The 16,401-nt window shown below is 42.4% G+C and overlaps 1 protein-coding gene across 5 annotated transcripts in view; it reads right to left on the bottom strand.

Annotated features, from left to right (window-relative positions):
* SCHIP1 (schwannomin interacting protein 1) overlaps positions 1-16,401 on the bottom strand; it is a 122,003-nt gene that overhangs the window by 33,098 nt on the left and 72,504 nt on the right. Inside the window, exon 1 of one of the 5 annotated variants that reach the window (XM_054580144.1) lies at positions 8,688-8,811. The exons of 3 other annotated variants lie outside the window; for them this stretch is intronic. In XM_054580144.1, the coding sequence (XP_054436119.1) occupies positions 8,688-8,779 (92 nt within the window). In that variant the 5' untranslated portion in view covers positions 8,780-8,811. Of the gene's footprint in view, positions 1-5,723; positions 6,249-8,687; positions 8,812-16,401 lie in introns of those variants that run through there. One more of the 5 variants, XM_054580127.1, reaches the window with a different exon arrangement.

Here is a 16,401-nt window from a genome sequence, read left to right as displayed (position 1 = left end):
CCTGTGGAAAAGTGCTGTTCCTTCAGGAGAACTATAGTCACTCTTACTTCTCTCCACAGCTTGGAAGAAAGGCAGCTTTCCTCTAACATTTAGAGGCAGCGTTCCGGGGTGGAGGCCTTTTAAATATTAGGAACCAGAAGTACACAGCTTACTTGTTCATTAGGTAAATTTTCTTAATTTTCGTTAAAACAAAACCTCAAAAGGAAAACCCAAATATACTGGTGGTACTTTCTAATTATCTTCTCACTGAAACAACTATGGGTTTGTCACAAGATCAGCACATAAAAACAGTAAGAAAATAAATCATATGCTTTTGAATGGCACATGTATAGTTATTTGCACTGTGTGGATAATTTCAAGCTCTTGCATCTTATTTTATCCCCTGGGAAGATTTTGATTATTAGTGGACATATAAGTTAAATAACCTAGAATCTTCCCATCCTATCACTGAATGGGTATTACATCTGGACACCTTCTTTTCAGTTTGCATTTCTGATGTTTTTCCATTTCAGACACATTAAACAGTCCAGAAAGGTTTTCCGAGAGGCTGCTGAAATCTTTTAACTTTGCATCCTTGAACCAACGTGCCTAATCAAGTTGTCTGGGCTAAATGTTGGGCCAGACTGTTGGGCAATGCTGAGACCTGGGTTTGGCTTGCTCAGCATCAGTGCTCATGGGAGACCTGGCCTTGGACACCTAAAGTCCAGGACAAGCACTCAAGGGAAAAGACTCTGGGATGTATTTTACTCAAAACTGGCTGACATCAAAAGTGTTGGGATGCTAGTCCAGAGAATGGAGACACTTGCTTACAGGTACTAGTTACCCCTGAGGATGGTTTTGACTGCATCCCCTGTCCTCACGCTACAGGGATGATATAAACAGGGGCAGGCAGACAGAAGTGCTGTTGTACAGAGCCCCTAAGGCTTGAATACTCTAATTGTTAAGGACCAGAGCAAAGGTATTTAACACACATCTAATCTAGGGGTGAAGTTTCGTAGCCATGACTGGCTGAATGGGAACTTGGCGAAGGGAAAGGAGCCCATGGCGCCGTCCACAAAGATGACAACGGTAGTGGCAGTGTTGCAACATTCAACCCTAAAGGGCCACTGGTGAAAACTAAAGTTTTGCTTCCTTATGAGTGGCCCATCCCAAGCATGAACTGCGGGGAGCATCTTGGGCTCTTTCTGGTTCTCAAATGACTGCCTACGGAGACTCCTTTCTCATCTGGGAGCTCTATTTTTAACAGGTGCCATTTTAGAGGTCTGCAAAACCATCGCAGTCATTCAGTGTCACTGTCAGAACACTATGGTCTGAAACGCCTCCTGCGTGGTTATGAAACAGCCGAACCTCAATCAACTGCCAGAAGCTGGTGCCCCCAATTTCCCATGTCAGGGTGGACGTAGGATCTGGGAGAGCTGGACGCAGGCATGTGACCAGAAAGGGAAGTGGGAGGTTGGAGCAAGGAAACTGGGGTCAAGAAGGCTCAAGTTTACATCCTGACTCTGACACTTCCTAGTGCAAGTTAAGGAGACTCCTTAAGCCCGTTTCTTTTTCTGAAAAAGAAGATAAAACTATCTACGTTTTAGGTTGTATTAAGGATTAAGTGAAATGTTATATAGAAAATAGTTGGTATGGTACCTGGCCCAGAAAGAAACTTACTAAATGGTGGCTGTTAATATTAGAGGCGGGGGGGGGGGGAAGAAGCTGGTGAGAAGAGTGGAGAAGGGACTTAAGAGAACCAGAAATATCCAGAACAGGCAAATCCATAAAGACAGAAAACAGATTAATGATTGTACAGGGAGGGAAGAATTGGGAGTAATTGCAGATACAGTGTTCCTTTGGGGGTGATGAAAATATGCTGGAATTAGATAGTAATGGTTTGCACAAGCTTATAAATATACTAAAACCCGTCAAAATTTGAAACGGTGAATTTTATGATATGTGAATTATATCTCATATATTATGGTGTATGAATTATATTTCAATTGAAAAATAAAGCACACACATTTTTTGGTGTGTGTGTGCTTAACTTTTTACTGAGATATAATTCACATACCCTATACCTAGAAAATCTAGTTACTTGGAACAATCCATTCCGTGACCACGCTGTGAACTGAGGTGCACCAGCAGTGTGAGGTTATGGGAAGGACCTTCAAGGAGGAGCCGAGGCCTCACATTTTCATCATCTAAGACCAGCCAGGCCAATTCCTTCTCCCTTTGAAGAAAAGGGGACCCTGGCTCAGAAAGCAGAAGAGATTGTCCCCAGGTGGCCAAAGCGGGGCTAGGCTCCAGGGTTCAGTAACTTAACGAAGTCTGTCCGGGTGCATTCAGCCTTTACAGCCAGGAAGACGTGAGGGTTAATGGAGGTCGACGGCTGCTTTTCCTCAGTAATTGAGTGGGGAGGGCAGAGCTCTTGTCTGGAATGGCAGCTGGCATTCTGTGTTCCTGTTTATTGCAGTTTATCTCGAGCAGTCATTCCCATTCACCTTTTAAAAAAAACATGAGGCACAGCTGTGGCTTCACTTTAAATATTGTTCCTTCCAGCCTTTTAATTTTTTTCACGGGCTCCTCCCTAATCTTTCACTATAATTGGATGCACGACACTGGAGACAGCACCTCGGAGGAACAAAGCAAGGCGAGCCGGTCTTCCTGTCCTCGACCACACACAGCTCACCCACAGCTCCTTTCTCTGCGAGGAGCATCCTGGGAAGACCCGCTTCCCTGGGTTTGCTCTGCTGTGGGACAGAGGGGCAGCCAACCTTCTGCCAAAGTCTATGTTAAATGTCCTTGATTTCCTTTCTCTCTCTCCACCAGTGAAATTTGGATCTTCCCAGGCTCTGAGGAGACACAGGCTGCGTGTTTTCTAGGTTCACACGAACTATTTGAACACTTTTCCAGGTAGCATGATCCACATCAGCTTATCTGTCTTTGTGTCTTCCTTACCCTATTCAGACTGTGAGCTCCTTGAGGGAAGCCTAGTCTCCCTTCCCGGGCCCTGCACACAATACAAGGGACATCAGATGGTTCTTGTTAAGTGATGGCTGGAGGGATCAGGACATTGATGTGCTCGGCGCTTGGTCCTAAAGACAATCAGGTTGTGGATCTTTACCGGAGGGGCAAAGGTTGCTTGGAGCAAAGCAAGGCAATGACAGACTGAACATACACAGCTCAGATTCTGCCAAGGCACAAGCTTTCCTGCCTAAATACTAAGATTTGTGCTCTGTTGAGCACAGTTTTACTACTACTGAATTAACCAGAGGTCCTTAATGAGACATCTTTCTTACCATCAGGGCCTTCCCCAAGGAAAAGGAACAGATGCATACTCTTTTCCTTCGTCTGCCTGGATGGAATATAATTTTCGTTATTGGAAAGTGGCCTTCCCCCCGAAGGCTGTTTGCCTGACTTTATAACAACCTTGTAAAATAATCCCTATACGCATGTGGTATTTATTAGTACAACTGGTATAGGAAATTCTGTCGCATCTAGGCAGGGGTATACCAATTTTTCAACTGCTTTTGACAATTGACATCCTAGTTACAGGAGGTGAAAGAAGAAATTATTAAAAAATTTTTGCATTTTAAACATTTATTTAAAAAAATACCTTTTTGTGATATTTCATGCATACATATTTTTACAGTGATATGTGCATGAAACTTATGAATAAAATATATGTCTACTGGAGGCATGGGCTCAAAAACATTATACCTGGGCGGGGGTACAAGGTCAAAAGGGCCCGTGGATCATTGCTTTATTGTATTTCATTTAATTATCTACTTAGCCAAACAGTGAAATGAAAACATTTGAAGAAAAAACTTAGAAAAAGAGGATTCCAATTAGGAAAAGTGATTTTTATACTAGGTAATTCTTTTCCTGTCCTTTGTATGTTAAAGAAAGCATATGTTGCCCTGTCTCACTAGACATTCTTAATGAAATTATGACTAGTAATTTTTTTTTTGCATAATGAGCCTTCACAATATACATGATACGCATAAATTTGGAAGCATTTGCCTGAGAAAAGCAGTTAAAAACCTGAAACGACAAGAGAACAACTCTTTTGTTTAGGGTCCAGAGCAATACAAACTGACCCTTGGCATCCTAATCATCTAGAAGCCTCATCTAGTGGTCTTTTGTACTGACCTAACAGACACTGTGTCTCCTGAAATCACATTCCACTGTCTTAGATAGTGGGTTACACAATGCAAGTCTTTACTGTTGTTGTTGATGTTTTAAAGCTACTGGAGCCTTTCAAGTTTGTGGCTTTAGTCAGTGCTGTATCAGGTTGCTGCATATCATCGCTCATTCATTCCAGGCATCTGGGCTCCCTCAGGTTCTGAGTGGTATAAAACTACAGTGGTCATTACTTTATTGTTATTGCATGAGAAGTGGTACGTCTTTCATTTTTCCTAAGTGCAAACTGACCTACACTTTTCTACCTGAGAAACGGTGTGACCCGCCTTTGGCACTGAACATTAACAGGGAGAACTGTGTGCTTGTTCTTCTGGGTTGGGTGAGTGACCGGCTCTGACTGCTGAGTGTCCCAAGTGTCTTTTGCACACCCACTTCCGGGAGGAGGAGACAGCTGAGAGGTGTTAGGGTTTCAGGACTGTGCACTTATCACCTTGGGCATTCATTCCCTCTTTGGGGATCACAAGGGACAGAACATATGAAGGGCAACGTGGCAGGTCCTTTAAATCTCTTACATGTTTAAGCTTCAGTTTCTGGAGAAAGAGCATAAATTATTGTGGACTGTTCTGAGAAATAAAGTATATACTTAAAACAGCCCCTATATGCATACACAATTATGTATGTAAGATACAAACTGCCATAGTTTACATTATTATATGTAAGAATCTACCAGGAAAGAAGCTTCTTTTTGTACCTCTGGGAGGAAATTTAGTGGCACATCTGATCAAGTTAAAACTTTGGCAGCAGGCTTTACTGTTGTAGGAGTCTGTGATAACTGATATTTGCCTCTGAAGCAAAAGAGGTTTTACTTTCCAGGTCCATGATGTGTAGAAGGGCCCAATTTTTCATCCTGTGCTGTGTTGTGACCTACATTTGACTTATGGAAAATAATAGGGGGGAAGGACCTAGTATGTGTTTAGTCTTCTGTGGACAGACAAGCATATACTTGTAGTTTAATTTCATGACCTCACCCATATAACTGGAGCTATTTTTACTTGGGCCTCTTATTACCAGATAATTACCATATAAAACATTCCAAAAAAATATTTACTGACTTTCAAAAGAAAAGGCAAGCAAAGAATTAGTAGCTACTGTATCAATGTTTTAAAACTCCACACTTCTCTTAGTAAAAACTGGTATTTTTCATGGTTAAAAAGACAAAATTAGAAAGATAGATTAAACATTCTAGTAATTTTTAATTGCAGGTGAACTGTTAACATGTCAATAATTCCAAAAATTCTTCCTTTACATAAAAAGCCTGCCTAGCAACTAAGTATATAATAGAATTTTTCAACTTCAGAATAACAACATGTGTATTCCAGTTACTGCTAAAATATACTAATGAATACAGGCTGGGAAAAAGCAGAAAGAAGAACTCTCCCAGCTTAATGTATTCAATTCTGTGCATTTCAGCTTTCCTGAATATACTATGGCAATGGCCACTGAGTGTGGAATTTGGCCACTTCTCAAGGGTGATCTTTCTCCCAGTTAGAAAAATGGTCCAATTGTTCACAAACAAAAGAACTCTCCCCCCTTACCTTTTTATAATTCCCCTCCATATCCAATGGGGATTCTTGACTGATGATGTCATCCATTCCATCACTGTCCAAATTCATCCTTTACCTCTTTAGAATTTCACTAGAGAAAGTACCTCTCATGAATTCTGATAGGCTGATATGCCAATGGCTCAGTACCCTGATCACTGCTCATGCCGACGTGGAGAGCCAGCTAAGAGTCTGTGTCCCGCTGTGTGCGTCCTTGTCTTGCGCTGTCTCAGAGACACCGCCCTGCCTGGCCTCCCTGGTCTGCCCTGTGCTCTGGCACAGGGGCAGCTGCCGTTTTCTGTGGCTCACTCTGCACTGACACTCGGTTTGGTGCAAGTCCAGCTTCCCCACCATCTGCTGTCGCCTTCCCCTGAGCGATCCTCCCTGGATTTCTCTCCACGGCACCTCTCCTGTCCCCAGTCAAGGAAGAGCTGACCCAACTTGCCCGCTCCCCAGGTCAGGGCTGACTGTGGCTAGGAGCTCTGTGAGGAAACCAGCAACCTCACTGTGAACCCGGGGTAGAGTGGATGGGACAAAAATAGATGCAAAAACTCAGCCTCGCAGACTTCACCAGTGAGTTAAAAGCTGGGTGTCCCAAGACAAAATAAAAACAGTATAATTGAAAGGCTAACCTGTAAGACAGATGTTTGCTTTTTTTCTTTTTCTCATAACCTATCATTTCTTAGAATCGGATGTAAATGTCTGATCTTGTGGTAGAAGCCCCAGCACAAACTGAAATTTATTTCCAACACAGAAAAGGACCCCTCCACCCAAGGATCAGCGCTTTGTTCTATTAATATAGTCAGGAGGAAAAGATCCATCAACTTTTCTTTAAAATCCAGCCAGTGGCGGGCTTCTCCACAAAGGACAACGTTCCTTTCTGTTGCTCCCTTTACCCTTTTCCCAGGGCTTTTGGTTTCGCTTGCTGGCTTTACAAATGGGGAAGGCAAAGGCCCACAGCTGGAGGATGTTTGGGTGCAAGAAGCAGACAAACACCACACAAACATACACTCATCATTATTGAATGACTAACACCATATGCTAAAAAATATACTCAGTTTATTTAAAAAAAAAAAGTTACTGTTGCAGAAGTGGGCCAGCGAACTCAAAGGGCAAGCCTTTGTCTGACAACACCATCTCATACTCTAACATGCTCCAAGAGGAAGCAGCAGATACACTAGTTAATGTCTTCCAATATGAACTCTTGACCAAATTCAATGCTGTTAAGGATGCACTAATAAAGCAAAAACGCCATTCAAGGTAGCCTTTTGGCATCTGAACCTCTGCTGTCATGCTAAAATCCTGCTATTTTTCTACTCAACTTTTTTAAAAAAGTCAGTTTGTTCAAGACTTGTGGCATGTGTGTGTCCCAACACAGTTGAGTGTAGCCCTAATTTTGTAAAAACACTTTCCTTTGCAGCCTCTGATCCAAATCCAAATCTTCCCTGAACTTCACTCTTTGACCCCCCCGCCCCCATAACCACTTCAGTTCCCAAGAGAATGACTTGCACATTTGCCAGACCGTCTAATGACAAGTTGTATCTCAAGAGCCACGCTCGCATTTGGGCAGGACTTCTCCTTAGCAAAGATTCCCTTGTCTTACTCTTTTCCAGACCCTAGGACCTTCACGCTAAACAAAGCTCCCCCTATCTGCATGTAAGGGACCCCAAACACCTCCCAGGGCTGTGAGGCAATGCTGGGTGCCGCTCCCAATGAGGGTGTTTGTTCCCAGCACCAGAGAAATTGATCAGGGCTAAGGCTCAGGTTAAAATGAAGTATCTCTACCACAAAAGATCCTGTGTATATTAAATCCTGTCAAAGGCGGTTACTTAAAATGAAGGAAGCATACATCCTATGTGCCAGGCACTTTATACATGGGTCTTACACATGTCTTTGATCCTCCCAGTACATATTATTATCAGTTGCATTTTACAGTTGAGTGAGAGCTCAGTGAGGTTAATTAAGTAACTTGCCCACAGTGTGGACGCTTACGAAATGGTCAATGTTTGGGCCCAGGCTTCTGTGGCCCACATTCTATCCATACATGGGTGTGCCAGACTGCCTCCTACTGGCTGCCTTGGTGAGAAACAGTTGTGCACACTAAAATAGTCAAGCACAGCTTTTAAAAATTAGGACTCAATACAGAGAGAAATCCAGCAGCGCTCATCTAACAACCTCACAAACTCAAGTTAAATCGCACATCTGGAACACCCAGCATGTATCACCACTGTCCCCTGCTGATTCGACCTCAGGAGATGACATGAGAGCTCCTTTGCCGATGATCGTGACCTAAAACGCTACAGAGGGAATCTTCTTTTCTAGTTTACCAATGTTTTCAGTGCCCCTGCAGCTTCTTTCCTTCAGCTGTACGGTTTCCAGGCTTTTTCTAGGGGGGGCAAGGGTTTGTGTTTTTCACTTTGCTTTCCCTGCAGCATCCAGACAATGGCTTAAACACAGGAAGGGGATGGGGAAGAGCCGCTGAATAAATACGTGAACACAGGAGAAATGTACGTGTTGCTTAAAATGCTTCCTCTAAATGCTGTCCATGGTAGGAGATACTAGTAGTGCATATTACTACTTTTCAACTGAAATTTTCAAAATTGAAAATGGGTCTGCTCTGGTTGAAAGAGTGGGGAGGTACGATGAATTTCAGTCTCTGCCTTGGTTAGCATCCTAGTGCACCTAGCAATCTATAATCAAGAGCTCACATAAATGAAATAATAAAAATTTAGAGATTACAAGACTTAGTGAGATACATAATGTTATAAGCTTAATTACCATCATTTGACTAATTTTTACAGGGTGGGCTTAATATACAGTTAAAAAGCCTGAACTCTCATTATTAACTATGCATATATACACATATATTTAAATTAACATATATAGTCATAATATATAGACTGTATACATACATATATATGCGCGCGCGCTCACACACACTTTATTTAATAATGTTACCTTTTGGAGAAGGACACCTCAAAATCCGAGACGAAATTTCCCAGCCAAACAACAGCAACAAGGATCAGTACTAAGAGAGTGCTGAACACCATTCTCCTCGTCTACCTGCTACACCTTTTCTTGTCCTAAGTGATTCTCTAATAAGCACTATACACAAAGTGAGAGAACATCCCCTCCTGAAACACAGATGCAAGAGTGTGCAGAGCGGTCCCCAGTGGCGATGAATTTCTCTGCACCTCCCTGAAGAAGTGCTCCGCACACGGACAGGCTCATCGCCCAGACCCTTTCCAGAAGGAGCCGTACCACTGCTATCTGGATGGCTCGTAGCAGCTTAAAAAGCCAGTCATTTCCTATCACGTAGACTGATCTCTGATGTATTTTTGAGCTTTGCTACTCAAGGTGCACCCTCTGACAAGAGCATACACATGACCTGGGAGCCTATTGGAAATGAAACTCCGAGGTCCTGCCCCAGACCTACTGAATTAGGAAATACATTTTTAAAAGGGCTCGAGGATTTTTTAATGCACTTTCAATTTTAGAAGCACAGCTCCAGACCTTGGAAAAAATTCATGACAAGCCATTAGCCTTCTATTTTAGATCATATTTCTGGGTTTGGTGGTAAGATCCTGACTTCAGATGTTTGGGATCAACACTGTAATTAATGCTGCTTCCAAGAGGTCCAAACAAACCCAGGAAAGGAAAAAAACAAAACACAAAAAACAGCGCGCTGCAGATGAGCTGAACTTACGGTGTGGGGGTTTCACTGGTGCTATGCCCACAAGGGGATGACGGCTGCTCGTGTCCTTCCTACAGAGAATTTTCTCTGGTTCCTTCTCCACTGCCACCCTCTCCAAATGAACTGTGCCGGCCTAACATGGGCCCAGATACTGATGCTATCCCTCAGAAAACACACAGAGCCACTCACAATCCCAGAGGTTGAAAAGGCCTCTTCTCATCCCCTGCCCCCGCCCTGCCTTGAAATTCAAGGACTAGAACCAGGAGCTTCAGTTTCCTGTCAAGCCATGACCTGAACTGCAAGGTGTATTGATCATGTGAGCTAATGCTTTTAAATGATCATTATCGAGCACTGGTGGAAATTATTGACTCTGAGAACACTCACCGCATCACTTATGCATTGTCAAAGGATTTTCTGATTCATAGATGGGAACACTAGTTCGTCCTGCCTAACCTTGCAGCATCCCCGCCTTCGCGGCAGCCATAACATCCAAACTCCACGTGCTGATACTTGATACATAGTCTTGAAACAAACTGATACTTGAGTCATAGTCTTTTTCCAAATTAATTATTTTTTTCTTCTGTGCAAAGTTCACTTAAATTTGTTTTGCTTTTTTAATTAAGGTACTGACAGCTAGATATGCTATGAAAATATGCAGGCAGTATTTAAATGAACTTTTCACTGTATGTTAGAAAATTAAAATAATGGCATTGGGAGTGGGGGGTCGAGGAGGTGGAAGCACTGGGAGTAGACAGAGTGACAAACATTCGCCCATATCAAAAAGATGGAGGACAATGTCAGTTTTTCTGCCCAACTGAAAACTGGAGTACAAGAAACTCAACTGTGGTCACTTTGGTGGCTGCGGCAGAGCTTCTGAGCGGGACTAGTATTAATCTGTTCATTACATTTCCTCATGTTCTTAGCATTCTTTCCCCATTAATGGCTCTCCTATGCTGGTTGTCGTTAGGCCTTTTTCATAGTTGTTTTCTTCTGAATGGAAGCAGTTTTGTCAAAACAATTTCTATTTCAGGAAGCTCGCTAATTTCTGATCCTTCTAGATAGTGCACGGGAGAATACTAAGTACACCAAGATTTCAAATTTTCCCTTGGCATAGAGGACATCAATAAATAATAGTGTATGATTGTATTAATGTTGAGCTTCTTCATGTGCAGTTGTGATACCCAAGATTGTGTGTGTGTGTGTGTGTGTGTGTGTGTGTGAGAGAGAGAGAGAGAGAGAGAGAGAGAGAGAGAGAGAGAAAGAGAAAGAAAGAATGAATATTAGAAGATGGGGTCTCTACTCTCCAAAAATCACGAACGCACTCAGGGTATGTATCAGAGATGTTTCTATTTCCTGTCCTCCTCCATCACTACCCTCCTTCCAAGAGAAAATACTAGATGTTTGGCTTAAAATGGGTGTTGTGTGTTTATTTCTTAAAATCCCTTGGTATTTGAATGATGGTGTTTGAGGCACCAAGCGCTACTTTAAGTAGAAATGGTTGTGCTTCTACTAAATTTCTGTTTTAGACCAGGTCTGTAACATAGCTCTGTTGAGATTTTTTTTCCCCTCATTTGTTTGTTTTCATTTAGGCACTTATTGCTGTTCTCCCTTTGTGTTGAAACACAAAAACTGAGTTTTCAGATATCTTTCTTGGCAAAAAACAAGTGCAGAATTATATGTCCAGAATTAGGTTCTCAGTTTTTAGGACTGCCTCTTCAGAAAAACACACTGCATCTCAATAAGGCAAACCACAACTACAACCAGGCAAAACAATGAAAACAAAGTACTCTTCAGCACTATTGACTATGGGGAAAAATGTCTCCAATAAAAAAAATTTATGGAATAAGACAGAAAATTGTTTCAATGAACTTTAAAAGCCTGTATCAAATAGTGCACTAAAACGCTTTGAAATTCCCCTTTCATTAAGTCAGTATATTTTTCCCTGCTGTGGGTGAAACCAGGCTTAAATTGGGTAGAATCTTAAATGAATTCAAATTTGATACCTTGTTTTCTCATTCACAGGAAGAAGGGGTTGGGAAATGAACCCTCACTTGGCCTGGTGTCAATAGGGATAGAATATATTTCCTTTCCTTTGTTAACCATTAAATAACCCACTAGAATCTGGGCATCAAGGCTGTTTACTATTTTCTTCAAAATGCATTGATGTACTACATAAATTGATATACTCCCTATTATTTCAGACAAATATAGGCCACCTTTTACTTTATGTGCTGGGTATGACACTTTCATTAGGCTGAAACATTTTGCCCAATAAAAAGTTGTTTCAGGAGGCAGTAAAGTTACCCTCCATATGGTAAAAAGATTTATTATAACTTTGTGAAATTCAATAGATTAAGAAAGGCGGCTTGGATACAGCGCTTACCTCAACCTACCACAGGTATTTTGAAAAAGTGTTCGGGGATAGACCATGAGGTTCACCTTGGGAAAATTCAAGGGTGAAGGGTTAGTAGGTACGGAGGTATATTTTTAATCATTGTCTCTGGGAAAGCTGGGATGTCTGGGGCTGTCTGTCTCATTCATTTTATTCATTGCACCATGCCCCTCACCCCCATTTTGGCAGATAGGATGTCTGAAATGCTAGCAACTGGCCCAGAGGCTCCCGAACTAGGTACCTGGGGGTGAGGTCATAGTCATGAACTCCCGGTTGCAACGCACAGATCTGAGCTTCCCTCTGGTATTGTGATGGGAAATCCTGATCCTAGGAACTCAGAACATCACCCACTGCAGAAAATGCAATTCACCCCAACACACGTTTATTGAACACATACTCCGTGGGTAGGGCCGGACATAAAAAGAAGGCTCTTGTCTTCAAGGAGTCGGTTGTCTAATGGGGGAGACAGACTTGCCCAACACTTGCTGCCAATGGATTCTAACAGAGGTAAACCCACAGTGCAGTGAGGAGAACTTGTGACTGGGGGCGAGGGGGCAAAGTTTCCTGAGAAGGTGACACTTGAGCCTTGAAAGCTGCATCAGCCTGAAACAGAGCGAAGTGTGGAGGGCGAGGAGGAGACATTCCAGGCTGAGGCACCAAAGCAAAGAAAAGAAAGTGATGGCAATGGGGGCAGGAGTGTAGCATCTGGAGGGAGGAGTGTTTCTGCCCAGGGGTCAGGTCATGGTTAGGCTTTAAAGGCCAAGCAAAGCAGGAGACGGGAGGTAGCCTAAGGAAAATGGGGACACATTATAGATTCCCACTGTGTCTCCTCAGGACTAGGTGTACGTTTGAAGAAGAGTCTCTTTAAGCTCCCAAGGGAGAAAGGAGATGAGAGTCATTCACCTATCATTTTACTCTTTTTTTTGTTTCCAGTCTCCATTCCCACAGTAGCAAAGAATGTGAGGGTGTGATCTGTATCGGAGGTGGTTGAAGAGATTTTAAGCAATGGAAAGAAAGGGATGAAAGCCTGTCATTGTTTTTCCACACACGCACGCATGCACACGCGCGAACCCCCAAAAAACCAACTGCTGAGGAAGAGGGGAAAACATTTGGGAGCTCTAAAGCAAAATGGACCCTCTGACCTAAACTTGTGCTGTCACGTTAACAATATCTCAAAGCTTCCTATCAGAGGATAAGAATTTGGCCTCTTGAAGGCTGCCAGGCCTGAAGCTGCGGGCAAGATTCTTTCCTGAAGAGGCTGGCTTCCTCCCAAGTCTGAAAATGGAGGTCGATAGCTCCAGCTTTTAACACGGCGACAACTGAAAATGACAACACATGCCTCAGTAACCTCTTCGCTAATGTAAATCCTGAGAGAGAAAAGTACACAAAGATGATGACAACGTGAGACCCTTTGAAAACAAAACTACCTCAAAATATTCTGCCTGAGAATCTCTCTGATCACCCCTCCTCGGATGAAGTTGTTCTAAGCATGGTGTGTGCACAACACCTGCAACAGGGCTTCTCTGGCTCTTGGTCGCAGTGAAACTCTCTTTTTCAAAACAATCATCTATTTGGAAAAGCAATATACAAGAATCAATTACAGTTCCCTCCATGAGCAACAAATAATTGAGTGGTGAAGTGGTGCCTGGTGCTCCCGGGCTGCTTCACAAGCTTCATCCGGCCACTGCTGGGCACCAGAAGGGGGAAAAAGCTCTTAATTCCCGGTAACTGACTTGTTTATGCAGAAAGGTGGCCTCCAGCAGGGGGACCTGCCAACTCTGATGCGAGGACGTCAACGAGGAAAAACCCCATTTCACAGATGAGAAAAGTAACAAGAAATTAATGGTGGGTGTGGGGGGAGGAAGCATGACAGTGAAAGTCACGCCAGCGGCTATTAAAACGTAAGAGACCACAATTCTATATAGAGTAGGCATATCCATCCATATTACTTGAGGGTTTTTTCCTAAGCACTGGGAAAGCTGACGGATACCACTGTGAAAATTCCTGCCCTCCTGGAGCTTATGTGGAGCGAGGGAGACAGAAAATACACAAATCAGTATGTATTCTCATAGGCGGTAATGCATGCCAAGTTGAACAAAAAATTAGAGAAGTGTAGGAGAAATACTGGGATAGAACTGGGGAGTTGGAGGCTGACATAGTAAGTCGAGAGAATTCTTCCCCAAGAAGGTTAACATCTGAACGAAGTCCTGAAGGTGAGAATAAGCAATGGGGGGTACTCACGCGATGCCCAGCTGCATGTGAATTTCTGATAAACGGAACGGTTTTTTAGTATAAGCCATGTCTCAAATGCTGTAGATTATTGCTAAATCTGGCAACCCTGTGTGGGGAAGCATATGCCAGGTAGAAGGGACAGGACAGCTGGTGGGAAGAGGGAATGTGGGGGAGGACTCCCTGCGAGGCCCAGGCTTTCATTCTGAGGAGAATTTTGAGAAGGGTCCCATGATGTGACTTAGGTTTTAGAAGACTATTCAAGCGCAGGAGCAGTAAGACCAATTAGGACGCTATTATTGCTGTCATGATGATGATGACGATGATAATGATAACATAATGGTAACATGCATCTAGACATGTGCCCCAAAATGAGCATGTAATTTTGGGGGGAATGGCCCCTGAAGCCCCATTCATGGACTCTCCATTAAGAAACACTGGAATCCGTTTATGAGAGGAAAGAAATCAGTCTTACAAATAGAGTCTATCTACTCACTGACAATGCTAATGTGCCATCATCCAAAAGAGGAAGTCCCTGAAACACATCAAACTGTTGATATGATATCATGAATGACTATGATAACATCAGCCAAAGACTTAAGAGACACCGCCCTGGCGGAATCCAATCTCATGAGGCGTCCGCTGGGTTCTAAAACTAAGGTGTCTAAGTGGGATTAAGACTTAGTTTCTAGGTTAATGTTTTTGTTTTTGCTGAGCTATGGATAAAGGGGGAGATTTTCAAAAGAATATACGGATAAAGGTAGTTCTACAAAACCCATGGAGATGCAGAATCCATTGACTATGATTATGTGCCTGATACAGTTAATTTTATTGTGAAAATAAGCCACAAATACTTCAAGACTATTAAACACACAATGACAGTGTTACATGTAGTTTACATAAAATGAATTCAATTCGTCTTCCTTTGGAAAAGGCAGTAGGCTAACAAAATTCCTCCCCTCCAGATGAAATTGCTGACATTTGACCAGATTTTGACCTATAAAAACAGTGATTTCATGTCCAACCTAATGAAAAAATATAGGAAATAATCTTGGAGTACCTGGCCTTTCGAAAATTAAATTACGTGGTTTCTCTGAAAAGAGAGAAGAGAAATTATCTTAATTATGATAGTCATTTAATCATCTGGAGCCGTGCCAGGAGCAGGTTCGGCTCTGCAGAGATGGGGACATTCGTCACTCCCAAGCTCTGTGTTATGTGTAAGCAGGATTTAGTGGTTCCCTCCGCATCCCGACCCCCTTTCTCTTGGGAAGAATTTCTGTGAAGCACAAATCTTGATATTTAGGATCTACAGGCCTAAATGTGTTATAAAATGAAACACTGTAAAACAAGCCTACAATTACCAAATTGCAATTATTAAGCAGAGAAAAACGTGTGTAAATACATTACACAGGCACACTCTACTCACCCTAGAAACCGCCGCCTTAAGTCTTGTGAAATGTATTATTCTGCCTGCATACATTTACCACTGTGAAATCTGACCTTAGGAGAAACACCTGCTTGTCTCAGGTAACCTACCTCACACAAGGAAGAGGCATTGTTGAGTTAGAGAATTGGTCTCTCAGAGCTTCGAAACTCGGTCAGCTGAGTACTACCCCAAATTAACTATCCAGGACCTGGACCAGCCACGCCTGCTGCTGCAAGCAGCAATTTCTCTGAGAACATTCTCGCTGTCTGTTTACAATGAAGATACTTTCAATGCAGGAAGGAGTTATTAACACTCTAGAGCTGGTCTTTTGAAATCGTGTCAGTGTTTAATTCAAAACTCCAGACAGCTAATTAGCATATAGATGAATATGTATTATAAAACATTTTCTATTTGGAGTTTTTTATGCATGTTGGATGGTACCTTAATTCTTATTTACTATTTAAAACAATATATTAATAAAAATAAGTTTGGAAAGACATAAAAGTGCAACTTTAAATGTCAAGTTCACACTGATTTTTGAAAATTTCTAAGATCTTCCATTACTTCCTATTTACATAATTTCCTTAAAGACAATCCTAAAAACTGGACATGAAGCAACTCACATGCAATGAGCAATTGCCATATTCCTCGATGTGATCTATGTGGCGTTGTGACCAGATTTGCCTCCTCTGAAGCCCCTTAAATTCAATTACAGTTCCAAACAGTTCCTCTTATTGCACAGCCATACAGAATGTGCAAACCACAGATCACCTCAGAGTATTTCACATATGCTTCAAAGGCCAAGGAAGCAGTGTTTTCTGCCCCATTAGTCCCCAGAAACCCTAATTACAATTCAGATACTGTATGCGACGAAGGCCGGGAGTGGAGGATGGAAAAATCCCTTGAAAATCCGGAAAGAGGCAACCTGCTG

Source organism: Pteronotus mesoamericanus, unplaced genomic scaffold (genome assembly GCF_021234165.1).
Source record: "Pteronotus mesoamericanus isolate MK-2021 breed Mesoamerican mustached bat unplaced genomic scaffold, CSHL_Meso_final contig_116, whole genome shotgun sequence".
Taxonomy (NCBI): domain Eukaryota; kingdom Metazoa; phylum Chordata; class Mammalia; order Chiroptera; family Mormoopidae; genus Pteronotus; species Pteronotus mesoamericanus.
Note: the sequence above shows the minus strand (reverse complement) of the source record. Positions and strands in the feature narration are given on the sequence as shown.